The sequence below is a fragment of the Nothobranchius furzeri genome, chromosome 6, assembly GCF_043380555.1.
Source record: "Nothobranchius furzeri strain GRZ-AD chromosome 6, NfurGRZ-RIMD1, whole genome shotgun sequence".
Classification (NCBI taxonomy): Eukaryota; Metazoa; Chordata; class Actinopteri; order Cyprinodontiformes; family Nothobranchiidae; genus Nothobranchius; species Nothobranchius furzeri.
Genome location: NC_091746.1, coordinates 35,076,170 through 35,103,515, shown reverse-complemented (window position 1 = coordinate 35,103,515; position 27,346 = coordinate 35,076,170). Strand labels below are relative to the sequence as shown.

At 41.0% G+C, this 27,346-nt stretch overlaps 1 protein-coding gene across 2 annotated transcripts in view; it reads right to left on the bottom strand.

Annotated features, from left to right (window-relative positions):
* Positions 1–17,652: 17,652 nt before the first annotated feature.
* Positions 17,653–27,346, bottom strand: part of gfra2b (GDNF family receptor alpha 2b) — a 303,407-nt gene continuing 293,713 nt past the window's right edge. For both annotated transcript variants that reach the window (XM_054747149.2, XM_054747150.2), the window contains one exon: positions 17,653–21,685. In XM_054747149.2, coding sequence (XP_054603124.2) covers positions 21,542–21,685 — 144 coding nt within the window. In that variant the 3' untranslated portion in view covers positions 17,653–21,541. The remainder of the gene's footprint in view (positions 21,686–27,346) is intronic.

Here is a 27,346-nt window from a genome sequence, read left to right as displayed (position 1 = left end):
ATAAAACACTGCGATTGATAAATGTGATAATTTGTGTCTAAACATACTAGAGAGATGATAATGAACACACACACACACACACAAACACACACACACACACACACACACACACACCTGCGGAGAAACATAGCGTTTACAGCAAAAGATAGATTTAATAAATGTGAATACAAACAAATACGTTTAATTCTAGGGTAACTATACAATAGTATTGTACACTACCACAAACATTAGTTATTTACTTAACCATTTAGAAAGGAACTAGTCTACAAAACTGCAGCAAGTTCAGCAAAGTTTCTGATATCAAGGAGCAGGGCAAACTGCCCCCCCCCCCCCCCCCCCCCCACACACACACACACACACACACACACACACCCAAACTCACAGAAAGGACACAGGGTGGGGGTGAGGTCTGGAAAACAGTAGGCGTGTGCAGAAGTGCACGTCAAAAGTTCTCGCCTGATGTGAAGGAAGAACAGTGGGCAGCACGTGAATATTGTGAGCGACCCGCTTCGCAGCTGATGTGATCCCCGCGTAAGTATCCGAACACCCTTACAACATTTTGGATATCCTGAACTGCGAGTGTGTTCAGGGTGAGTGTCACTGTATCCCGACTGATCATGCGCCCTGGCGACTTGGCCAAGGGGATGTCCCTTTGGCTGACTGGTTAGTACACGTGACTCTCACCTGGGTGTCTGGGGATTGACCCGAGCCCTCATTTCTCTAACTTGCCACACAAGGAGATAATGAGTTAATGGATTAAAGGTGTGACTGACTCAGAAACCTCGACACACATAAAAGCATAACGTCTATAAAGCCAGGATCAGGTATTAGTTTTTGTTAATCTTAAATCTAAACAAACACAACCGTTTTAGCCTCACTGAGGGATAAATGCCATTGGATCTCAGCTTCTGCTGCTTTTGTTCATGTATCAGGTTGTTGACATGGCGTTGCAACATTTATTGTTTCTCCTGTAGATAAAGGGGATCATAGTTTATTCTACAGGTCAGATTTATTTGATTCATAAAAGAAAAAACTGCTTCTCAGAGAATTTCTATGTATTTGGGATTGGAAAACTATGTAGAGCCTATCTGGCTATGTAAAATATTCTGTGTGGACTTTGGTCCAGAGTGCCGCCAGAGATGTTGTTTCAAACAAACATTTCAGTTCATTGTCATTTGCAAGCTTGGAGAGGTGATCGTCATGGTTTGTTTGCCATGGATGTTTACAAGTTGGTCACGGATTTATTCCTTTGCGTTTTTGCTGTTGAGACTTGAACAGTGAAGCAGGTTGCTGCTCACTTGCTTAGATAAGCATGGCGTCCTTCTTTCACCCCTACCTCTTCAGGAGAAAACCACAAGTGGCATTTAATTTTCTCTCATTTTGCTGGGCTAGCAGCACCAACCTTCACAGAGGTTGGTGGGTGGTGACCTCCTCTGTGTGCATGTTGTATAAAGGAGAATGGACAGGAGAACAGAGTGTGTTATTAACCCAGGTTAGGAGGAAATATCGCAGTATGCTTTTATTCTTTTGTGCAGTGGTTTCCAACCTTTTTTGACTAGTGGATCCCTGGGCCATTTTCTCATACCACAGTGCCCCCTTAGTGAATTTGTGTTGATGGTTCCCCAAAAGTAGAACATACGGATTATTAAATTGAAATCATTTTACTAAACTCTAATGCTGAACAACTTCTCACTTTTTGTCTGACTTTGGTGTATTCTTAAATTCTATGACACCCCTTATGGCGTCCAAAAAATATCCATGTGGAAACTTTCCAGAGCTCCAATTCAGATCCGCTCCACATCTGGATCTGCACCGCAGCCGGTGTAGATGCTCTAATTGTACTCAATGATTATTGACCTATATGAAACTGGACCACATCCATTCAGCGTTAGGTGTACATGAGGCTTCATGCCCTCTCGGTAGCAGTGTGCTGTGCAGCTGCAGCCCTGTTCTGGTTTTCCTTCATGTAGTTGTTTTTAAAGCTTTTTTGCTCCTTTCATTGATAAATGCTGTTTTATTATTCATTTGGGTAGGAATGGGACATATGGCCTAAAATCTGTAATGCAATATAGTCTTTTCTGTGTGAAAATTGTGAACAATCTCGCATAGATAAATTACAGCAGAATAATTACACCAAACAATTATAGAATTTAATTTAAAGGACATTTAACGTAAAAACTTCTAAAAAGAATACTAAACCTTTCTGATACTTTTCATAACATGTTATGATTCTTTTCTAAACAATGCAACACAAAAATTCTCAGAAAATTTGTATGGATTAAGATTGGTGCTTCATCTGCAGTGATGCAGGCCTTTTACCGATCTGTTGTGGTGAAGAGAGAGCTGAGCCAGAAAGCAAAGCTCTCGATTTACCGGTCGATCTACGCTCCTACCAACTAGCTTCGGTAGTGACCGAAAGACTGGGATTGCGGACACAAGTAGCTGAAATTAATTTTCTCCGCAGGGTGTCTGGGAGAGAAGCTCAGTCCTCCGGGAGGGGCTCAGAGTAGATCTGCTGCTCCTCCACATCAAAAGGAGCCAGTTGAGGTGGCTCGGGCATTTGGTTAGAATGCCTCCTGAAAGCCTCCCTGATGAGGTTTTCCGGGCATAACCAACCAGGAGAAGACCTAAAGGAAGACCCAGGATAGGCTGGAGGGACTATGTCTCTCAGTTGGCCAGACAACACTGTAGGATTCCCTGGAGGAGCTGGCCTAAGTGGCTGAGGAGAGAGAAGTCTGGGACTCCCTGCTTAAGCTACTGCTGACCACGGATAAGCGGGCACAGATAAATTGATTTTTTAAATTAAATAAAAGCTAAATGTGATGAAAACACAAAATTATATGTAAAACCTAAAACGCTTTATTAATAAATGGGAAAAAAGCTGAAACTCCAGATGAAAATTTGTTTTGCAGACGTCTAGAAAGTTTGCAAAACTGTGTGTTGTGGAGATTTTTCACTGATCCGCTGAACCACACATTAACAAGATAGAACATTCTGTCTCCATATATTATTTATTACCAAAGACATAAAGAGCATCAGGGTCTCACTCTGAAGGTCAATGAGTGAGCCAAGAACCAGGGATCACATACAGCTCCAACAGGACACAGACACATGTTGACAAAAGCAAAGTACAAGAACCTCCCATAATCCTGCCCACCTGCCCAAATCTCCCCCTCTTACCCGACACAACACACTGGCAGGATGCAAACAACTGTTAAACCAACCCTGAATGAAAATCTTGTCTGCAGGTGGAAAACCTTCACTAAGAACATTACTAAGCCATGATATTAAAACACTGTATGATGTAAAAAATGTCCATCATTCATCATGTTTTAAAAAAACTAACGGCACTTAAGGGAATTAGCATTAACAAGCTATCAACACCGATAGGACTTTACTGAAAGCCCAGAATATTTAACTTAGGAGGTTTTTCTGTTCAGCATCCGACTCCTTAAAACTAAAAAAGGTCTTTGTGACCAACGTTGCCTCGTTTTTCTTTGCAAGTCCACAGCAGGCACAGCAGCTGCTTCCGTCCAAAGCTGACACAGCTCGACAACATTGATGCACAGTCGCCGTTGGCCCAAACTTATATTGAATCAATCGTATATTACTGGGCATCACTAGATTTAAGTTTTATCCATCATGCTTCCAGTGTCCAAACCAACACCAGCTTGCATGTATAAACTACATTTTATAGAAGAAATTTGTACTTGTTTTATTGTAAATGTAAAAAATCAGCATCAACATAAAAATAAAGCGTTCCATCCACCATCCATCCATCCATCTTCCTCCACTTAACCAGGGCTTGGGTCCTCGAGAAAAGCAACCTAAGCAGAGAGGCCCAGACTTCCCTTTCTCCAACCCCTTAGGCCAGCTCCTCCAAAGACAATCCCAAGGCGTTCCCTGGCCAGTCGAGAATCATAGTCCCTCCAGTGTGTCCTGGGTCTTCCCTTGGAAAGACATGCCTGGAAAACCTCACCAGGGAGGCTTTCAGGAGGCCTCCTAATAACATGCCTGAGCCACTTCATCTGGTTCCTCTTGATGCTGTAGGAATTTAAACTGATTGATAATAAAATGAATGAAATGACTGATAATAAAAAATACTAAAACTTACATTCTGAAAGATAGATCAAGATCATGCTCAGCAAAATTTGACTTCCACAGAATGCACTAATGTGAGGCTGAGTAATTAAATTAGTCTCAAATATTGAATCAAGCTTGATTTAACACTGTGATGAAAAACCAGATCTGCCCTGTTGCATGCAGAGTTTAGTGCTAAGACTGAATTTTGTGGTTGAGGTAAGCAAAGTGTTACCATAATTTTACAATTACAATTTTGAAGGATGTCAAGATGAACTCGTGAATCTTCCTCCTGGACTTATGAAAATGGATGAACAATGTTAACACGATAATTTAAACACAACATCAGTGCATTTCACAACCGTAGGACAGTGGGTCGATATAACTCTCTGAGTTGTGTTAGTGAGACAGAAAGTGCCTTATTTGTTGTAAAATAGCTAGTGAATATTAGCATCAAGGATAGTGATGATTACCATGCTATGCTAACACACACTCTGAATGGGACTCACCATGAATAGTCCGTGTGTGATACATAGGACTTCCTAGGGCTAATGCTGGTGGTGGTCAGAGGGACCGGTGGCGTCAGCGCTCGGCAGCCTCGCTTCTGCCAGTGCGCCCCAGGGCAGCTGTGGCTACATCGTAGCTCATCCCCACCAGCGTGTGAATGTGTTTGTGAATGGGTGAATGACTGATTGTGTTGAAAAGTGCCTTGGGGGATTCCAGGACTCTAGAAGGCTCAATATCAAATACAGGCCATTTACCATTTAATGTGGACTCACAACCTTTGGACAACTATATTGTAAAAGTCAAATAACTTTTCACTTGCTTGCTTAGACTGATAAATATTGGGTTTGCTTACCAAAATAACTGTACTGGTAGCTCATTCAGCACAGGGGTAGGAACTCTCTCACCTTATGAACATGCAGAGGTCCAGAGAGGACACTTGTTGTGTGTGTGTGTGTGTGTGTGTGTGTGTGTGTGTGTGTGTGTGTGTGTGTGTGTGTGTGTGTGTGTGTGTGCTTGTGTGTGTGCTTGTGTGTGTGTTTATGTTGGTTTGCTAATATCTGCATCTGTGTTTTACAGAAGCAAAAGTCTTTGTGGCTGCCAGTGGAGGCTTACAGCTGTGTTTTGTCATAAAGTAGTCCCAGGTCTAAAATGGAGTCTGTGATTCCTTTATGGTACTAATTATTTTCACTTGCATTCAGTCGGATTATCTAGGTCACCAAGCAGAATTGGGATCACTACTGAGTGACTTTAGGGATGTTTTTACTCACAATGCTAGCTGGATCCATTCACTTACTGTGTTTTGTGCTATGCTAAAGCTAAAGGAGTACAGCTGTGTCAGGAGAATGACTGGGTAGGTTAAAAATAGTTTATACCCATCTAACGCAAGACACAAATTCAATTTTGGGTGGAATATCCCTTAAAAGTTTCATTGTTAATAAGCTGATTCAGTGTCCTTGGCCTAAGACTGGTCAGTTTTAAGCTCATTATTTTATAGCTTTTAGTCACTTTTGAGTAATCAATTTAGATTTTACAAAGCAACAAATTTATGACTTGTCTGATACTTTAGCTATGTGCGTTACTAAAGCTGAAAGAAACTTGGTTAAAATCCTGTCAAGAAACAAGACTTTCCTTCTCAGCCAAAAAATGCCACATTCAACACATTTCCACGCTGTTTTGGTTCGCATGGCATTCTAGCATTATTCCTCATACATTTTTGTTTGCACATTGGGGTTGCTCTTTTTGATAGCTTCTGTGACTGGCACATTACACTGAGAATCACACAGGCGATGCTGCAAACAGATGGACAAGCTAAAGCGTCAGACTGAGAATTGAAGAGGCAGAGGCAGTGGATTGTCCTTGAAGCAATCACTTTGCTTTATTCATTCATACCTGCCTGGTTTTGTGCCCTCTTTTGTTTTTACACAATTAAACCCCGCAACTACCACTGAGTCGTTTCCATAGAAACAGCAAGTTTTCTTGAATCAAAAGGCCAACATTCACTGTTTACACATGCTACATTCCTTTAAATGTTGACATTAGTATCATTATTCATCCTACTTCTATTGTGATTTGTGATTTCATTTTCTTACATTACTTTACATTTACTGCAGGTATCAACAGTGGTGACTTGTCCATATAGAGTACAGGGGTGTTCCCTCCCTGATGTGAAGGGGAAACATTAAAAAACAATGAGTAGAATGAAATATAATAAAAATAATACAAATACACACACACAGACATACACAGTTATTTTTCATATAGGGTTGTTGAGGCTTTGCGTGGATGATTAATTAGGACACACACACTTTGGAGACTAAAAACTCAAGTCGTAAAACATGCTGTTTTATGGATAAGAACAAAAACAGACAATACAAATCGCAAGTGCTCTAAGGTGTCACAGATTGAAAGAAATAAGGGTGACTGTATGAAGTTCTATAGTCACTGATAATTGGAGTCTATGTGTCATATAAAGGATAAGAACGGATGAAGATCATGATATCTACAATACATAGACATATAAACAACAGAGGACGACAGTTTCTTTCTTTCCATAAACAAGTAGGTTTAGTGATGATTAAAGGTACACTACATACATTTTTCATGTTTAAAAAAAAATTTGGGGCCACAAGGTGTTAAATTAACTTATTACAGCTCCCTCTGCTCCCTGTGGGCAGAATATGGTGTTAGCAATTTGTGCGGAATGGCAGCAGAACGATTTACTCGCAACGTTCGCAGCGTGCCGGTACATAACGGGAACATTTTAGCTGTGGAGCAGCTTCCCTGCCATCCTCCTTGCTTAACTCATGAGATCACAAAATACCTTGAGGCTTCAAAGATCATGGTTTTTGTATGCTATCTACTATTAAACCAACAAGAAGGATATCACTGTTCGATGTCATATATGATGTTGTTCCTCTCCACTGCTAGTACTAAAACCATGAAAAATACACAGCTGCACTTTTGGAACAATGCTGGGAGTAAATAAGCCATTAAGTTACTTGTATTGATGTAATCTACACAGATATGAAATTGCATCACTGCAATAGTCTTTTATTTTGAAAATTACCAGAGGTTTTACACTAAAACCGTGTGTGATTTCCTGTCTAACCATATATTAATTGCAGAAATTGATGTGTCCCTGAAGTGGCTCCTGGAGAAAATAGAATGTGATCCTATCTTTAGCGGGGAGGCATGGAGCAGTACAGAAAATGTCTGCATTGCGACTGGTTCGAATCACCCCCAACTATAATGGTTTCTATTTGAAGCAGTGATGTCCTGTTGCCGTTCCACACCGCTGATGCTTCCAGTGTGAAGTTACTCTTTATTCCCCTGGAGCGAAGCTGAGCAATAACTTCCATCCCATCCATATTTCCATAAATAAGACAATACAAAACAGCTTTTCTTGTACAGCAACTCAGTGTGCTTCACAGCAATAAAGAATGACAACATAAACACACAAATGAAAATGATTCCAAAAATGAAGACAAAAACAAGAAAATTAACATAATATCAATTAAATATGATTTTTTTTCTTCTTCTTTGAAATCACACCAAACACAAATTTGGGTGATTCAGGTCGAAGGTACAGTATTTAAGAATACAGTGAGAAAATCTCAAAAGGGTCTAATGTTTCAGTCATTTTGGAAGGAAGGTCATACTGAAACAAATTTCATATCCAGCTGGCTGTGGGGATTGTCAGTCTTTCTCCTTTCAAAATTAAAGTGTGGGGTTGTTTGTAGTGGATGCAGGAACCAAATTTCATCACAGGATGTCATCTTTACCTTTTTACATAATGCACCTTTAATGAGTGTGAGGGGTTGCTGTTGTCCGGGGGGGGGGGGGGGGGGGATATAGGACAGAGAGCTGGAATCAGGTGTGAGATTGAAGCCCAGTACGCAGAAATCTTTGTGGTAGACAAGCCCTTGTCCGTGGAAGCACTGAACCACTTCTGTGGAGAAGCAGAAGCTAATCATGAAAGCAAGGCTACATTCAAATCAATAGTAATGAGCTTTGGGTCAAGAGCTTTTTAGACATTTCCTCCACCCGGACCCTATTAATTCATCAAGTGGTAAATGCAATGACTATTATCATCATCATACATATTTTACAAAGCAGAGTTTCTTTAATTGTCTGTAGCTTATAGTGATCTTTTCAAGGACAGAAACACACAGGTGTGAACACAAAGTCAAGGTCATGTTTAACAGGGGTCTACTGATTTAAATGTTTCTGAAAGGTTTCCAGAAAAAAAGTCACATAACTGAGTGTGCACACACAAATAAACATGATTAAATGTGTGAAAGCTTTGTGCTACAAGCCAAGCTGCAAGGCTCCAAGTCTGTGAGTCTTTGAGAGGTCTTTAACAATGCCGACTCAAATTTAAAGTTTATTATTCTGTTTGGAGGTGGCTGTATCGTCAGGTGTGTCAGCTCTGATTAACCCAAGCCTGCAGCTTTGCCCACACTCACACAACTTCCTCTGATGGCTGATTATGGCTCCTGCTTTTGTTCCCTCCTTGACCTCGGTGTCCTGATGGAGACAAGGTGGAGCAGTGACACAGTCGCTGCAAGCCCAGCTGACATTAATCATTACAGTAAATGTCCAACACAGTGAGTCTCACCTTGCTCACCACTAACCAGCTTTGTTCTCCAGAGGTGAGAAGAACTCCACTCCTGGACACATCTGGTGATGCCTCGAGTCCTCACATGATAAAAAAGTATAATTAAATGCCTTCGAATGCATTTGAACATTGAGAGTGTCCATGAACAGCTACATTTACTCTAATGTTGAATCAACACTGTTCACCTTTCTAGCTGTAGGGAACACAAACACATGTGTCACTGACACAAAAGTATCCTAAACCACTTTAAGCAAATGATGTTTATGAAAAGATAAAAATTAGCAACTCTCATCAGATAAACTCAGTTTCCTTTGTTCTGACCATCGACATAAATATACTGGACAATTCATTTCCATAGGCTCCAATATCACGTTTTTGAGGCCAAATGGGAGGTGGCCACCACCACCATTTGGTTCCGTCAAGCCCAGACAATTCCACAAATGGGAAGAGAGGTGGAGCTGAGGGTGGGGCTGTAAGGCTGGGATCAACTGACGACACCTGGTCCAACTGGCTAAGCTAACCTGAACCAAAGCTAATGCGGAGGTGGGAGCTAAGCTAATGGAGGTAGCAACCTAGCTACAACCGGAGTTAACTGTGCACAACACCAGAGCTTCTGAGTCAGAGATACACCGGGCTGACCACTGGGTAAAACCGGGTGGAACACAGAGGTCTCCAAGACCTCCACAAGCCGGCAGCTGCACAGCAGACAAGAGCCGCTGTGATCTGAGATGCGCAGAGCTGCCGCTGGGGAGAACCGGGTAGAAAGGTTTCCATCCCAGAGCTCCACAAGCTAGCAGCCTGCGCAGCAAACAGAAGCCACAATCAGACAGAGATGCGCCGAGCTGCGGGGAGAACCAGCCGGCAGCCTGCGCAGCAGACAGAAGCCGCGATCAGACAGAGATGCGCCGGGCTGCGGGGAGAACCAGCCGGCAGCCTGCGCAGCAGACAGAAGCCGCGATCAGACAGAGATGCGCCGGGCTGCGGGGAGGGGAGAACCGGGTGGAAAACATCTGTCTCCCGAGAGATCCACAAGCCGATAGTGGGAACCCAGCTCCACCAACATGTTATATTTCAACCAATTTTCTAAAATGCAGCATTATGTTAAATGCACTGGGTTTTACCCTATTACATTTAAATGGCATGGTTAAACAGTACATGTTAAAATCTAAGCTCAGCTCGGCAGTGACCTAAAATACATAAATATAATTTTACTTACCGAAAAAAATGAAGTGGAGACTCCTTGGACGCTCTGTTAGTGCAATTAATGCCACAGCAAGTCATTTTGTCCAACAATTGCACAAAAATATCCAAAAAAGAATACACAAACACAGAGACTCAAAATCTCAGAACAGTTTCCAAGCCAGACCGAGGCTCTACTGAGGCCTTTCCATGGAGCTAGCTCTGTGGTCACGTGGGTCTGAGGCGGCGGTCACGTGGGTCTGATGCTCATTAATTATACAGAATTTTAGGCTTTTAATACACTTAAAACAGAAGAGTGAGAAAAAAATTCACCCCCCTCAGAGTTGTCATGAGTGTAAACTAGATAATTTAAACCAAAAACATGTTTTGGTACCAGGCTGTAAACATGTTTATTTCTACTGTGAAATTGGTATTTTTAACATGGGAGTCAATGAGGATTTGCTCGCTTCTGACACCAGCCCCCAGCGGATGAGGGTGGAACTGCAATTTTTGGTACTTCCAGGTTGGACTAAATTTTTGAGCCGCATTGTGGGGGCTTGGTTCTGACACTTGATTGTATTACCTGAGACCAAGACATTAGTGAATTAAAGTTTGGGGCAGCAGTAGCTCAGGTGGTAGAGTGGGTTGCCTCATGATCGGAGGGTCATGGGTTCGATTCCAGCTCCTGCCAGGGGCATCCTGTTGTTGTTCACCCAACTTGCCTGTGTTAGTAGTGGTCAGAGGGGCCGATGGCACCAAATGGCAGCCTCGCCTCTGTCAGACCTCCCCAGGGCGGCTGTGGCTACTAGCAGCCTACCATCACTAGCAGTGTGTGATTGTGAGTGTGAAAGCGTCTTTGGGTGTCTAGAAAAGCGCTATATAAGTTCAATGCATTATTATATTATTATTAAAGTCCTATTAGTCGTCATCACACTCTGGTGATATTACATTTGGCCCATCCATTTGGGGAGCATTGAACAGCAGACATGGCCGTGCTCAAGAAAGTTTTGGTGGTTTAAACCCCCAATCCAACCACTTAAAGCTGAGTGTCAAGCAGGGAGGCATTGGGTTCCATTTTTAGGGTCTTTGGTATGACCCGGTATTGACATTCGACCAGTAGGCCTTTGAGAAGGTGGCCTAGTAGTAGAGTTAGAAAGAGTTACTTCAGGTTATATATTTGGTACCACCAATCAGATTAGATTGATATTTGCCTTTACTACCAACCCAAGTACTCATGTACATTAATGGCAATAGTCAAGTCATTAAAAACATGCAGTGTATTCTTTTTGATGATGACATCAGCCTCTGTGGTTCTGGACAAAATATCCAACAGCTATTGCATATTGCATTAAAACAGTGGTTTGACTATATTAAGTTATCAATGAATGTAAATAAAAGAAAAAATATTATCTTTACAAATAAGATAAAATAAAAACTCGACAAAATGGAAATCGAAAAGGTGAATGACACATTTGTGGAGCTGCATAATGATGAAAGAATAAATTGGAAAGTGCACATAAACTATGTGAAAACAAAAGTATCAAAACTAGTTAGTATGTTGTGTAGAATTAAGGCAGTTGTCAATCAAAAATCACTCCATCTATTATACAAGGCCTTCTTTGTGCCATACCTAACTTGCGGTGCATAATTTTGGGGGAATTGTAAATGCATAATCCAATGTTAGTTTGCAAAAAAAAAAAAAAAGCCAGGTTTTTTCATTATGCAGATTCTGATGCCACAACAATCCTTTGTTTATTAAATCAACAACATTAAAATACATGACTTAACAGATCTTAGCACAGCTGTTGTCATGTATAAGGTCCATAATCACAAGCTCATGCTAACGGTCAGCTTCTACCAGTTGAGATGTTCTCTGCTGTTTCCAGGACACTAAACCAACAACAGTCTTCTCCATCATGAGATGGGTGAGTCCGTGAATGTTAAATGTGTGTGTGACCTAGATCTGTCAGGCTTTTCTAATCCTAGAGTTTCACCGTCTATTTTCTTTTAGAAGCTAATGCTGGAAATGGGTGACTTTTTCATGTTCAGCCTGCATGAAAAACTCAGAGCGAATGATTATAATCAGAAATAATCAGAAAACATGTTTTTTTTTCAGTGATGGACAACTTTAATGTCAAGGAAAGTCACAGAGACATTCCCTCACGTGAACATATCCAGCATCACACCATCTAATGAAACTCTTCCTCGAACGCTCCTGAGACCAGGTGATGCAGTGCTGTGAGCCAAGATATATGTGTGTAAAAATAGGACTCAGTGAAGCACAATACACTTATTTCATGAATAGATAGTCCAGCGCAGGTTAACATTTGGATTTGGACCACACACACACAAAACAATGCATCATCAAATAAAAGTAACAACGGCTTTTAGGAGTCGTTTCCAGACTCATTTTTATCGTTTGGCTTTTATGTGACCTGATTTTATGCATTTATGCTGCTTTTACACTTTGTATGTTGCTTTTATTTCCTTTTTATTGCTCTTTATGTTCTTAGTGTATTTTATGCTCAGCGCCTTGGGCTCCCACAAAGGCAGTGGAAGGCGCTATATAAATAAAAATTGATTGATTGTTTGGAACAAAAGTCATTACAGCAGCAAAAGATCAGTATTTTCCAGCACTGACATCACTTTGGGATCCTCAAGTTCAACCATGATATGAGGCTAAAGAAGCCATTTATCCTCCAAATGAATTGTATTTGTACAGAATCACAACAAAAGTAACTTGTTTACTTCTGCTTTTTTTGGTCTCCTTGTGGACATTTTTTTCCCTGCATTTGAGCCATCCTTACCTCAGGAAGAAGCAGTGGGCTGCACTTTGTATCGTGCCCAGGGGGTAGCTTTTAGCTGTAGCGTCTTGCTCAAAAATCCTTTGTCACATAGCCTTCATAACTATGCTCTAGATAATATAAAATTCCATGCAACCCAATTTAGTCCAAAACAAATCTAGATTGAGTTTATTACAGCTCAATCTCAGTTCAGTCATACAATAGATCTTGGACTGTGATTTATTCTTGCTGGTTCATGTGAAATAAGACCAGATTTTCTTCAGCAGTCAACCTGCTAGACCCCACAGCAGTATAGCAGATACATTTTAAATGTGTCAATTCCACTTTCCTCTGAAGACATGCCTAAGACACGAGAGGAGAATGGGGAACAGAGATGAGAGACAGAAGGATCTTGGGAATGGAGACATAAAGTAGGATAAAATGATATGACATGAAGAGTTGGTGTGGGAATGAAAATAATGAGGATGGATGGTTGGATGAATAGATGCATGGAGGATGATTTCACACCACCTGCCATCAGCGTAGTCTAAACCAAACTGAGAAGGGGTGCCATGCTTAGAGAGAGAGAGGGTGACATGTAAAGGAATTACGGTGAGGCAGAGCTGCATGAAAAGGCAAGATAAGAGCTGTGAAATGAAGACAAACACCCACACACATGTATGGTCACTGCTCTGTTTTATTCTTTTGATTTGCTTGTCCTTTTGAAGCCTGATTGTCACAAACAGTGCTGGCTGTCAGCACATGCAACCTGCTCATCTCAGATCTGTTTCTGTGTGACTGCATCAATCAGTGCTACACCATCTCATCAGCACAACAACTGTTCAGTGCTTGGTTAAAAACATATGCACAAAAATGTCAGGTCAAATGTTAAATTTGAAAAAGCCACTTGTGTGAGAAAAGAGGGGGTCTGAGTTTTAAACAATGCTTCAGCTTCAGCTGAAGTACAAATATGATTTTTTCCCACAAAGGTCATTCTTGCATTAGCTTTTTCTGCCATCAAGAAAGCAATACAACAAAAAAGTAATGTTTGTAGGAGACTCTTTATTATCAGTATTTACAAGAATACAAAATATCAGAGGACAATAAGTGAATAACGTTACTGCAAATCTTATGGGGATCTTAATTTTTTGATGAGGTGTTAATTTTCATGTTGACAATAATAAGAGCAGCAGTGTTTTAGGAATTAAAAAACTTTTCTGTTTTGTTTCCTACAAAATAACTACTGAGAATGGCCATTTTTTCAACAGATTTGTCTTTGTGACAAGAGACCTCCATCTGATTGGGAAACATCCATCCATCCATTTTTGTCCGCTTATCCGGAGTCGGGCTGCGGGAGCAACAACCTAAGTCGAGAGGCCGAGACTTTCCTCTCCCCAGCCACTTGGGCCAGCTCCTCCGGGGAAATCCCAAGGTGTTCCCTGGCCAGGTGAGAGACATAGTCCCTCCATTGCATCCTGGGTCTACCTTAAGGCCTCCTCCTGGTTGGATGTGCCCGGAAAACCTCACCGGGAGCTGTCCAGGAGGCATCCAGACCAGATGCCCGAGCCACCTCAACTGGCTCCTCTTGATGTGGAGGATCAGCCCCTCCTGGATGACCGAGCTTCTCACCCTATCTCTAAGGGAGTGGCCCAGCCACTCTGCAGAGAAAATTCATTTTGGTCGTTTGTATCTGCGATATCGTTCTTTCTGTCACTACCCAAAGCTCACGACTATTGGTGATGGTAGGAACGTAGATCAACCGGTAAATCAAGCGCTTTGCCTTCTGGCTCAGCTCTCTCTTCACCACGACAGACCGGTACAACGCCCACATCACTGCAGGCACTGCACCAATCTGCCTATCTATCTCACGCTTCAGTTTTCCCTCACTCGTGAAGAAGACTCCGAGATACTGAAACTCCTCCACCTCATTCCTGACCCGGAGAAGGCATTCTACTCCTTTCCGAATCCGATTGGGAAACAATTATTCTAATACACATTTTACTGTCCATCAGAGTCAACATGCAAACTGCAAGAATTTGTCCTCTTCAGATTTGTTTATTGCTATTTGAGAGAGTGGCTCAGGGATGCACACATTTGTGATAAATTTTAATCAATCATTTAATATCAAAAATGGAATCTATTTAGTAGATTTTATATGAGATCGCAGATACAAGCCGGCCTAAATGAGTTTCCTTTGTACGGTGGCCAGTTTCAGCCTTAGGGATTGAGTAAGGACATCTGGAAGGGACACAGAATGGAGCCGCTGCTTCTCCACATCGAAAAGGAGCCAGTTATGGTGGTTCGGGCATCTGGTCAGGATGCCTCCTGGAGCCTCCTGAAGCTTTACGACATGGTACAGTATCCTGCTGGAAGTAGCCATCAGAAGATCGGTACATGGTGGTCTTGAAGGGGTGGACATGGTCAGAAGCAATGCTCAGGTAGCCTGTGGCATTTAAACTATTCCCAATTGGCACAAAGGGGCCTAAAGTGTGCCAAGAAAACGTCCCCCACACCATTACACCACCACCTCCAGCCTGCACAGTGGTAACAGGGCATGATGGATCCATGTTCTCATTCTGTTACGCCAAATTCTGATTCTATCATTTGAATGTCTCAACAGAAATCAAGACTCAGTAGAGCAGGCAACATTTTTTCAGTCTTCAACTGTCCAATTTTGGTGAGCTGGTGCAAATTGTAGCCTCTTCCTATTTGTAGTTGAGATGAGTGGTGCCCGGTAGGGTCTTCTGCTGTTGTCGCCCATCCGCCTCAAGGTTGTGTGTGTCGTGGCTTCACAAATGCTTTGCTGCATTCCTCGGATGTAATGAGTGGTTATTTCAGTCAAAGTTGCTCTTCTATCAGCTTGAATAAGTTGGCCCATTCTCCTCTGACCTCTAGCATCAACAAGGCATTTTCCCCCACAGGACTGCGGCATACTGGATGTTTTTCCCTTTTCATACCATTCTTTGTAAACCCTAGAAATGGTTGTGCATGAAAATCCCGGTAACTGAGCAGATTGTGAAATACTCAGACCGACCCGTCTGGCACCAACAACCATGCCACGTTCAAAATTGCTTAAATCACCTTTCTTTCCCATTCTGAAATTCAGTTTGGAGTTCAGGAGATTGTCTTGACCAGGACCACACCCCTAAACGCACTGAAGCAACTGCCATGTGATTGGTTGATTAGATAATTGCATTACAGAGAGGTTGAACAGGTGTTCCTAATAATCCTTTAGGTGAGTTTATATACTCTGTCTTTTAGAATTTTTATTAACCAATGTGTAACACCAACCTGCCAGGGGGTCTGCAGATGGAAAGTAGCCGAAGGCTACAATCTGGCATATTTACATTTGTGAAAATGTTCATTAATATGCATTGTACCTTTCCTTTCTAAAACAAACAAACAAATAAATACATTTGCACAGTGGGTTTCAAAGTGTCCATAGTTCTCAAATATGTCTATAAAACCCCTTTCATTAAGTTTGCACACAGTAGCACTCCCTCACCTATAGGTCAGCTGCCTTGATGCATCATTTCTTTGTTTCTCACTCACTGTGCAGTAAGGTGATTAAAGATTTGTTGGCCTGCTGGTCTGAACCCCTGACATTACATTGCTACACTGGCCAAAATATGCACCAACTTTCCAACTATACTTTTGCATGTAATCATTTCAGGCTGTGTCATCCCATACCAGGTTATTGTTGCAGAAAGCAAGGACAACCTATTGTTAAAGTCTTTGTTGTGTCCCATTGGTTCAGCAGAGCCTGAGTTGTCTCTAACCTCTCACTAGAAAACTCCAGTGGGACGCTTTCTGATTATTTACACATGACTTCTACTACTATTTTCTCTTATCTAATGGTTTATTGATTTCTCAAGCTGTTCTTATGCAAGTAATTTACAATATAGCAAATATGCTAACGGGAAACAGCATGAAAAGGTACAAAAATACATATGTACAATAACAAAAATAAGCAATGTTTGTACAGATGTTACTTTTATTGAGATCTCCAGACAGACTTTTTTTACACTGTGGTCTCGCTGTCAAAGTTTACAAACAACTCAGCAAATTTACAACCTTGCCGTCATGTTTTTTTCATCATATTTATTTATTTTTGATGTGACTTCACATAACCATGACAACAAAAGCTCTGCTAGCATCCTGTAGAAGCTGTCTTCTTTATTACACCACCACTACAGTCATCATTTACTTTCTCTGTAGCTGGGATTTTAGATGGCTGGTGTTAGAAATAAATATGCTAATCATTCTGACTGAAATAATATTGAATAAGTGTTGGCTTCTTATGCAGGTACAGGGTGCTTTAAATGATTATAAACCTTAAATCAAAACTGTGTTAACCAATCGTACATGTATGTTAGAAATTCTTCATCAAAAACTATATTTGTTCTTTAGAAAATGCCTGTTTTTATTTACTGAGAATAAGCAGTTTCATTTGTTTTTACTGCAAGTCTTTCTACACTAAAGAGTTACCATTTTGCTTCTATGTATGACACAGTAGAAGTAATGATGTATTGGAAATAAGCCAGGTGGAAGAATTAGCTGCTGTGGAAACAGTTTTTGGGTGCATATGTCCAGTTGAGTGTTGTTGTTTTTTTCCCCAGCAGGACCATATCTATTCAATCAAACAAATTAAATGAAAAAGAAAAAAGGATGGGCACTTAAGAAAGGGAAATACAATATAAACAAATAGATTGTGATCTGGTTTAATGCAAATTATATAAAAAACTAATAAAGGACAAATGATTTTAAAGTAAACAGAATTATTTTTTTTCCTTCTTGACCCTCAGAAGGGTAAGATGATGAGATGTCATATGGACAGCTATATAGCAGTATTTATAAAGTTTTCTTCCCTTTAAATTGTGTTTTAATTGCATCAAAATGATGTAGTACATAAATCTGGTGTCCCACAAAGATCCTCTGTTGAACAACACCTTTCCCCCAAATGATAGGTTACTTTACCTTCATTGGTTTACATTTAGCTGACTATGGCATCTTATTTTTCAGGGGAAAAAAATCATTAAACCAACATAACAAAATGAACCATGAGCTCTTACAATATTTTCTAAAAAAACAAACAAACAAAAAAAAAAACAAAAGGGTTAGGGTTAGGGTTGGCATTCTCCAAAATTCACAATTTCTCCTTACTGTGGGGTAAAACAAGTCAGCTTAGGAGGCCCACATACATGATCAAAAATTTCTGCAGTATTTAACAGAAATCCTATTATATACATGATTAAAAGTGTAACTATGGAAAAATAATGCAAGTGGAAATTATTTTGTGCCAAACAAAAACGCTTTCTCTTCTAGAGAGTAGCAACATGTCTAGTCTAAAATTTCCAAGAAAAAGTATGATAAAATACAATTTTTTTCTTTTTTTTTCTGAAAATGGTATGACATAAAAACTTGGGGTATACACAAAATCGTCAGAATTCATCCTTTGGCAACACAAAATGTTTAATTTTACCTTTCTGGAATGTTTGAAGAAAAAATAATAAACGTGTGAAGATCAATACTTATTATATTATGTAAAACTTTGGTCATAATCAGAAATAGTTCTGCTGATGCAGCACACATGTTGAAAATGTTTAACTCTGTGTGGATTAAAAATATTCAATCCAAATTTAACAGTAGCATGGCTAGTCTGGACAATCATGAACAGGAGCAAGGTGCTGAACAAACAGCATTGTTTTTCTTAACCAAAAGCAGCGCAGGAATAATCTTTTCTATATTCTCTTTTAAGTAAGAAAGAAAGAACAGTAAAGTAAGGCAACACCATAATCACAGAAACTGATCTTTCTTCCAGCTCGTGGAGCAAGGAGAAGACATCCGTATCAGATCTGACCTGATGGCCACCTCGTAGCTTCTACAAAACATAAAAAAACACTCCGCAGGGTGGCCAGAGGTAAAGCACACACAAGCGCGCACACACACACACACACACACACACACACACACTCACAAACACACGCACACACAGTTTTACACATTTATGGAAGCAAAACAAAAGGGATACATCCTTAGAATGTTAATCTGGTGACTAGGCTATTTGGTGGCTCTGACACGATGCAGTACAGACCCATAACCTCTAAGTTTAGTCATGAAAACTACATAATTGTAGCATACTAAATGGCCAAGTGTTTCATCAATATGACCAAAACTTAACTTCTTCATACTGGTCAATCTGACACCGTGGTGCCAATATGAACTTGAGCCAATATTCTTAACTTATCCTGTGGTATATCACAAGTCATCAAGGCTGCAGGTGACACAGGACTTCCCATCTATCCTCTTTGAATAAAGTTTATCTCTCCTGGCTGGCTCGCCATTGATGTAACGTGATGGAAGTGGTTACTTTTACTGAATGATCATTAAGACTGATAATAGGGATGTCCTGTTCCGACATCGTTATCGGAAGTAATTCAATATCGGACATCGGCCCACTGTTTTGATTTGGGTCCAAAGACAGTGTATCGGATTATATTGGACAGCATCAAAAATCTCCAATATAAGCAGTCCGTTAAGGTTCACATTTTTGCAACCAGTTGTTAACTCATTCAGTGCTCACTCATTTGCATGTTTTTACTGTGTGGGCATCGGAACGTGCACCCCCACCATGAGAACAACTACCTCAGCTCTAAAGCCGATCTTCATCCGCATACGTCACACGTCACATGATCAGGAAGCAGAAATTAATGTGTTAGGAGATCGTTTTGTGCCGCTGCTGTACAAAAAGTGAGGCGCGAACCGGAAAAGCTTCTGTCGATCACAATTCAACAACGGATTATGAAAGAACGGATAAAGCTCGAAACGTGCGGATTCTTCCTGATGTAAGAGGTGAGTCTCTGCTTTGTTTTGGTTGTTTTGGCGATGACATCATACTAGTGCGCAACGTTCTGTGACTCTTAAAAATACAGCAAAAACGGTGAGAAACACTGGCAGTGAAGGGCTTTACCGATCAGGAAACGGCTGGCAGCGAATGAGTTAAGATACAATTATCATGTTTTCATACTTACTGTTATTGGCTCTTGTTCTCTAAATGAGTAATACAACTTGATGAAGCCTTTCATACATTCCACACTACGAAATAGGTAAAAGTATGTATGATTTGTTCTGAATTCATATCAGATTGATATCAGTCAACACTGAAGGCTGCAATATTGGTATCGTGTCGGAAATGAAAAAGTTGTATCGGGACATCCCTAAATGATAATTCATATTTATATGGAATTATTGATCATTCAGTAAAAGTAACCAATTCAATCACATTACATAAACACCCAAAGTTTTGAGTTAATTCAGCTTAAATTTAAGTCAATAATATCTGACATCCTGTTGGCTTCATTAGAACATGATATCTGGCTCACACTGGAGCAGTTCACAGCTGAGTGTGAAGCAACTGGAATGAAAATCAGCTCCTCTACTGTAAATCTGAGACCATGGCCTTGAGTCAGAATAGCGTAGAATGCACAAAGTTACAGGTTTTAAGGGTTTTAAGTTTGGTAGACTTTAAGCTTTAGTTTAAGAAGTTACAAAAAAAAGACAAAGTTTTACAAGAAGATCTAGACAAGTTTAGAGTTTGTAAATTTGGGACGAGTCTGTTTATTAATTTATGTGAAGTTTTGCCCTATTATTTAGATTTCTCCCTGATAACATCAATTTGTTTTTCTTTGTTGTAAAAAGCATTTACAAAGTTTCCCTTGCAAGTGTAGCAACTATATAGCAACAATAATCAAATACTGGAGAAAGAAATGGTTAAAAGCAATACATCAAATGCTCTTAACTGATTTCTGCAGCTGTGATGTGTGTTGTTTGCTTAGACAGACTTAGTTTAAAACTACATCACATGAGCTTTTCAATTTGTTTGCTGAGCTGTGCAATCGATTCAAGTTTCAGCTGCTTCCTCCTTTGTGTGCCATCATATACACCCATACTCACTCACTGATGCACACACATCCTCACTCATACAACTACACACTTATGTGACATATGCACTTTTCCACTGGACTTTTTACTTTTTGTATTTTACACTGAATGAAATTTTACAGATTATTGACGACAAAATGAAGATAAAGACCCGCAAGAAGCACACCGGTGCACAGCATGAGGGTTGGTGTCCATGTGGGAACCCTGTTTGCCCGCTAACGAGGTCTACGGGAAAGTGACAGAATGTATGTATGTGTGTCGCATGTTTGTTGTATAGATTTCTTGTCACAAGAGGTTCAGGGAGTGACAAATTGAGCTGATAAACACCATAGAAGGATCTGTCCCAGCTGTCCAGTGTTTCATTCTCCATCCATGCTACCAACTACAAAACACCAAATTCCATTGTTTGTGTGTGCATGTCCATGCTTGCCTTCTGAGCTTCTCTGCCCAGCTGTCTCAGATCCAGAAGAACTGGAGGGAGTGAGTCTGAACTGGGTTTAGCAACGAGCGGAAACCCCCCCAAAGACAGAGGATTGGAAATTAAGTCACTGTGATCCAGAATCCCAGAGTATCTCTGTATTTGCCTTTCATATTGTGCCCTTCAGACGCACACACCACAGCACAGTCCAGCTCCTTCCCTTCTCCCATCATGACTCGTGTGTGTGTGTGTGTGTGTGTGTGTGTGTGTGTGTGTGTGTGTGTGTGTGTGTGTGTGTGTGTGTGTTTCAGCAGAGACAGCTAATCTGTGTGGCCCCAAAAATACTCCTAACAGAGGCTGCCATTGATGCACTGTCCTCTGCTACAAAAATGGAATATATATATATATTTTTTTTTAAATTTATATATATATATATATATATATATATATATATATATATATATATATATATATGTGTGTGTGTGTGTGTGTGTGTGTGTGTGTGTTGTTTCACATTTACGAGATGTAGTGTAGAAATGGTGACGAAACTAACACACACAGAGTCACTGGGATGTGTTGGTGGAGTGGACTTGAACGTTGGCTGCTGCTTTTGGGTGCAGCAGAGTCCAGGGAGTTGATTGAACCGTGGGCCAACAGAGTCTGAGCATAAACAGAGAGACAGAAGCAAATGTTAGCAAGAAAAAGAATAATTTAGAGCATCTCAAAAATAGACTATTGCTAAAATTTTCCATAAAGTAAAACTCATTCATTAAATGGTGACATTACACAAAGTGAAATAAGTCAAGTGCCATATGTTTTTGACTCCCGAGTAAAGAGAGGAGCGGAGCTGTCAACTGATCACCACCTGGTGGTGAGTTGGATCAGATGGCAGGGGAAGATGCTGCGTAGACCTGGCAGACCCAAACGCATAGTGAGGGTCTGCTGGGAACACCTGGTAGAAGTACCTGTAAAGACGGTCTTCAACTCCCACCTCCAGCAGAGCTTTGACCGCGTCCCGAGAGCAGTGGGGGACATTGACTCCGAGTGGGCCTTGTTCCACTCTGCAATTGTTGAGGGGGATGTTTCTAGCTGTGGTCGCAATGTGGCCGGTGCCAGTCGTGGTGGCAACCCCCGTACTCGTTGGTGAACACCAGAGGTTCGGGGAGCCGTCAGGCTGAAGAAGGAGGCCTACAGGGCGTGGCTGGTCTGTGGGTCTCTGGAGGCAGCAGACAGGTACCGGATAGCCAAGCGGGGTGCAGTTTATTTAATACTTAGTGGAAACGCCTTTCTAGAAGCCTTGATTTCAGCTTCTAGACACCTCTTGTATGGAGAGACCAGTCATCTGCATTGCTCTGGAGTGATTCTGGCCCATTCTTCCACACAGATGCTCTTTAAACCTTGAAGGTTCCTTGGGCCTCTTTTATGAACTTTGATCTTCAGTTCTCTCCACAGATTTCTATGGGATTTAGGTCAGGTGATTGACCGGGCCATTCAAGCAACTTGATTTTCTTTCTTTGAAACCAATTCATGTTTCCTTGGCCTCATGTTTGGGATCATTGTCTTGCTGAAATTTCCACCCTCTTTTCATTTTCAACTTTCTTATAGATGGCAGCAGGTTTTTATCCAGAATGTCCCTGTTATTAATAAGGTCTGTAGAAAGCTTCTTCCCTGTCTGGATCCAGGCAAGGAAGATTGGTAACACCGTCCCTGACACACTTCCAAAAAGGACTGTTTTTCCAGTAGGTTGGTTTGAAATTAGTTTATATTTTAAAAAAAGTACAGAAAACAGTAAAAACAAGACAATATGACCACCTGAAGCGAACCCTCATGGTCATCAGTCAAAAGGTGTCACGTTACAAGGATGTTTAGGACCAAAATATGCAGATACCCAGGAGGACACGAGGCAGGAGTAGAAATAAAGAAAAAATCCTTTTATTTGAGGATGAACAAAAATAAATCCAAAGGCAGCGAGCCTAAAGTCCAAAACTCCAAAGCAGGAGAAACAAAGCTCACCAAGAGCACGAACAAACGCTGACAGAATACAAACAATGGACCGACAAGACACTGAGACAAGACAGGGCTTAAATACACAGGGAGGATGAGATGGAGATGAGCTGCAGGTGTGTGGGGTGTGGGAGGAGGACCAGGTGAAGGCAATGACTAATCAGGGGAGAAACTAACTTGCCCTAAGAATAAAACCTAATACAAAAGAGCAGGAAACATAACTACAATACAAAGGGAGGGGGGAGAAACATAAACACTGATGGGAAAAAAACATACTAAATCATGAAAGGCTGTAACTAAAGGAAATGACTTGAGAAACCTAGAGGGCTGGAGATCTAGGGGCAAATGGGGAAAACCAGAAGACGCATGAGGAAGACGCAGACATGACACGTGAGGGCGCTAGGACACAGAAGGGAATCTAGAGAGGATGGAGAAACACCAGGAGGCACATGAAGGAAGGGGCAGACGCAGACCGTGACAAAAGGATCCTTTGAGACATTACTGCATAGTGCATTTACTATATTTACTATGTGAAGCGCCTTGAGATGACTCTTGTCGTGATTTGGCGCTATACAGATAAACTTGAATTGAATTTAATAGAATTTCTGTTGGATCAGTGCATGGAAATGTGTCAAGATCCATGTGACTCACGAATCTTATCCTAACTGAACAAGATGTGAAAATCTTGGGTGCTGTTGCATCTAGTCTGATTGTGCAAGAACAAACACTCCAGCATACTTTGTGTGATGATCTAAGCCATGTCCCTGATGAAAAAATAAATAGAGAAATTATCCAACATGCCTGTACATTTGTCCATTCATCCTGACTTCAAATCTGCTCTTTAACTGTATTATTTCCTGCTACTTCAGCTATTAACTTTATTTTTTCTCTGTAAGTATTTTTCTCCCCAGAAGAAGCTACAATGATGTTCTACTGAGCTGTGGTGACCTCATGGAGGGGGCCATCGTCTAGCACACTGCTACTAACCACTTAAACATTCTCCCTCTTCTGATAACTTTTTGTTTCCTTGACGTTGGATGTGCTACTACTAGTTTACCCATTTAACAATAGATTCACTAGGATAAATACAATAAAGTTTATCTCTCGCCAAATAGAAAATTTACCAAGCAATCACAGTGTAACCATGGACACATTGCTTGGTGTGTGTGTTTGTGTGTGTGTGTGTGTGTGTGTGTGTGTGTGTGTGTGTGTGTGTGTGTGTGTGTGTGTGTGTGTGTGCGCTTTGTCTTCTCGATCTCCAGTGAGTCGTGGAGGATGGCTGCTTATACTGAGCCAGGATCCTCTGGAGGTTTCTTCCTGTTAAAAGGGAGTGTTCCTCTCCACTCTCGCTATATGCTTGCTTAGTATGAGGATTGCTGTAAAGTCACTGACACTGGTCCGTGACTTGATGCAATTTGCTGGGTTCCTTACATAGGAAACATGATTTCTGATTGGCTGACCTGATTTGGAATGTTTATTATGTGAAGTGCCTTGAGATGACTTGTCGTGATTTGGCGCTATATAAATAAAATTTAATTGAATTAATGTGAAGTCTGCCAGTACACCTTGCTGAAAAGACACCCCACACCATGATGCTTCTACCCCCAAACTTAACTGTTGTTATGGTGTTCCAGGGGTGGTGAACATTTCTTCTCCTATGCTGTGTAGAATGACAGCCAAAATACCATAGTATAGTTTCCCAGTAATCCACAGGCTCCTCCAAATGCTGTTTCACAATCTTTAACTGAGCCTCAACATGTGTTTGTTCAGCAATAGAATCATGCGTGGTGAGAGTGCATGGATGCCATGGCAGGTAAGTGCATTGCTTGTAGTTTGAAACAACAGTACCTGCTGATGCAAGAACTTGCTGACATTCTTCCCGAATGGCCCTTTGCCCTTGGAGAACTCTCCAGATTATCCTTTGGACTTCTCGACAGGAATCTTATGTGGAGCACCTAATTGTGGCCTGTTTATGGTGAACTGATGCCCTTTCCATTTGCGGATAATGGCACCCACAGTGTTCAAATTCAGCATTCTGGACATGCACCTGTAACCATTCCCATCTAAATGCGTTTCAACGAAAAGATTACGAAAATCTTGGGAGAGTTCTTTGCTTTGGAGTCTTTTCTGTTTGTCCTGTGTAATGAAAAGGCTGTATAGGCCATCAATTAGTACTAAATCAGCTCATTGTACTGATATGAGGCAGGGTTTCTCTCGCAATACTGACAGATGATCTCCTGGCTTTTTATGCCATTTTTCACGTTGTTGTCTATGTTTTTAATATGCTTTCCCTGTGTATTTTCACCTTATTACACATTACTGAATTTATAGACTTAAATGTTTAAATATCTTTCTTTTAATAAAATAATTGAATTGATATTGACATGTGGTGGACATTTTGTGTCAATAACTCACTTAGAAATACCCCAACTGATGAAAATGCTGTGTCAAATACTTATTCTCTATGAAAAACATTACATGAATATGTCCTTCATTCTCTTCTTGTGTCTGCGCCAAATAACCTCAATGAACAAAGCAAAACGCAGAACATCACCTGAGGAAATAACACCAAAGCAGCATTAGATTTTTTAATTTATTCCCAAATTTTATTGATGTAAATATTAAACTGATGACTTGGAAATATCTTACTACCTAATGTACTTTGTTGTCATCCATTTCAGGAAGTGAAATTCATGCACTAAATAGATTCAGTTCAGATAGAGTGAGATAATTCAAATCTTTATTTCTTGTTATGTACAATTATGGCTTACATATATGAAAATCCCAAATACCCATAAAATAATGTTTCCTGAACCTCTAAGTGGTCTTTCAGTCTGGGTCTCAGTCTAGTTGAGTTACAGATTCTAACTTTTCCAGTTTCGCTTGTTTGTATAATTGGGTGTTTTTAGTAGCATTTCTATTTCTCATAATGTAGTAAAAACACATACCGGTATATACAGGTGCTGGCCAGTAAATTAGAATATCATCAAAAGGTTGAAAATATTTCAGTAATTCCATTCAAAACGTGAAACATGTACATTATATTCATGCAATGCACACAGACCAATGTATTTCCAATGTTCATTACATTTAAATTTGATATTCATAAGTGACAACTAATGAAAACTCCAAATTTGGTATCTCAAAAAATTAGAATATTCTGAAAAGGCTGAATATAGAAGACACCTGCTGCCACTCTAATCAGCTGATTTACTCAAAACACCTGCAAAGGCCTTTAAAAGGTCCCTCAGTCTTGTTTTGAAGGCACCACAATCATGGGGAAGACTTCTGACTTAACAGCTGTCCAAAAGACAATCATTGACACCTTGCACAAGGAGGGCAAGACACAAAAGGTGATTGCTAAAGAAGCTGGCTGTTCGCAGAGCTCTGTGTCCAAGCACATTAACAGACAGGCGAAGGGACGGAAAAAATGTGGTAGAAAAAAGTGTACAAGCTCTAGGGATAACCGCACCCTGCAGAGAATTGTGACGACAAACCCATTCAAAAATGTGGGGGAGATCCACAAAGAGTGGACTGCAGCTGGAGTCAGCGCTTCAAGAACCACCACGAGGAGACTCATGAAAGACATGGGATTCAGGTGTCGCATTCCGTGTGTCAAGCCACTCTTGAACAAGAAACAGCGCAAGAAGCGTCTCGCCTGGGCCAAGGACAAAAAGGACTGGACTGATGCTGAGTGGTCCAAAGTTATGTTTTCTGATGAAAGCAAGTTCTGCATTTCCTTTGGAAATCAAGGACCCAGAGTCTGGAGGAAGAGCGGAGAAGCACAGAATCCACGTTGCATGAGGTCCAGTGTAAAGTTTCCACCGTCAGTGATGGTGTGGGGTGCCATGTCATCTGCCGGTGTTGGCCCACTCTGTTTCCTGAGGTCCAGGGTCAATGCAGCCGTCTACCAGGAAGTTTTAGAGCACTTCATGCTTCCTGCTGCTGACCAACTTTATGGGGATGCAGACTTCACCTTTCAACAGGACTTGGCACCTGCACACAGTGCCAAAACCACCAGCACCTGGTTCAAGGACCATGGTATCCCTGTCCTTGATTGGCCAGCAAACTCGCCTGACCTTAACCCCATAGAAAATCTATGGGGTATTGTGAAGCGGAGGATGCAATACGCTAGACCCAACAATGCAGAGGAGCTGAAGACGACTATCAGAGCAGCCTGGGCTCTCATAACACCTGAGCAGTGCCACAGACTGATCGAGTCCATGCCACGCCGCATTACTGCAGTTATTGAGGCAAAAGGAGCCCCGACTAAGTATTGAGTGCTATACATGCACATTCTTTTCATGTTCATTCTTT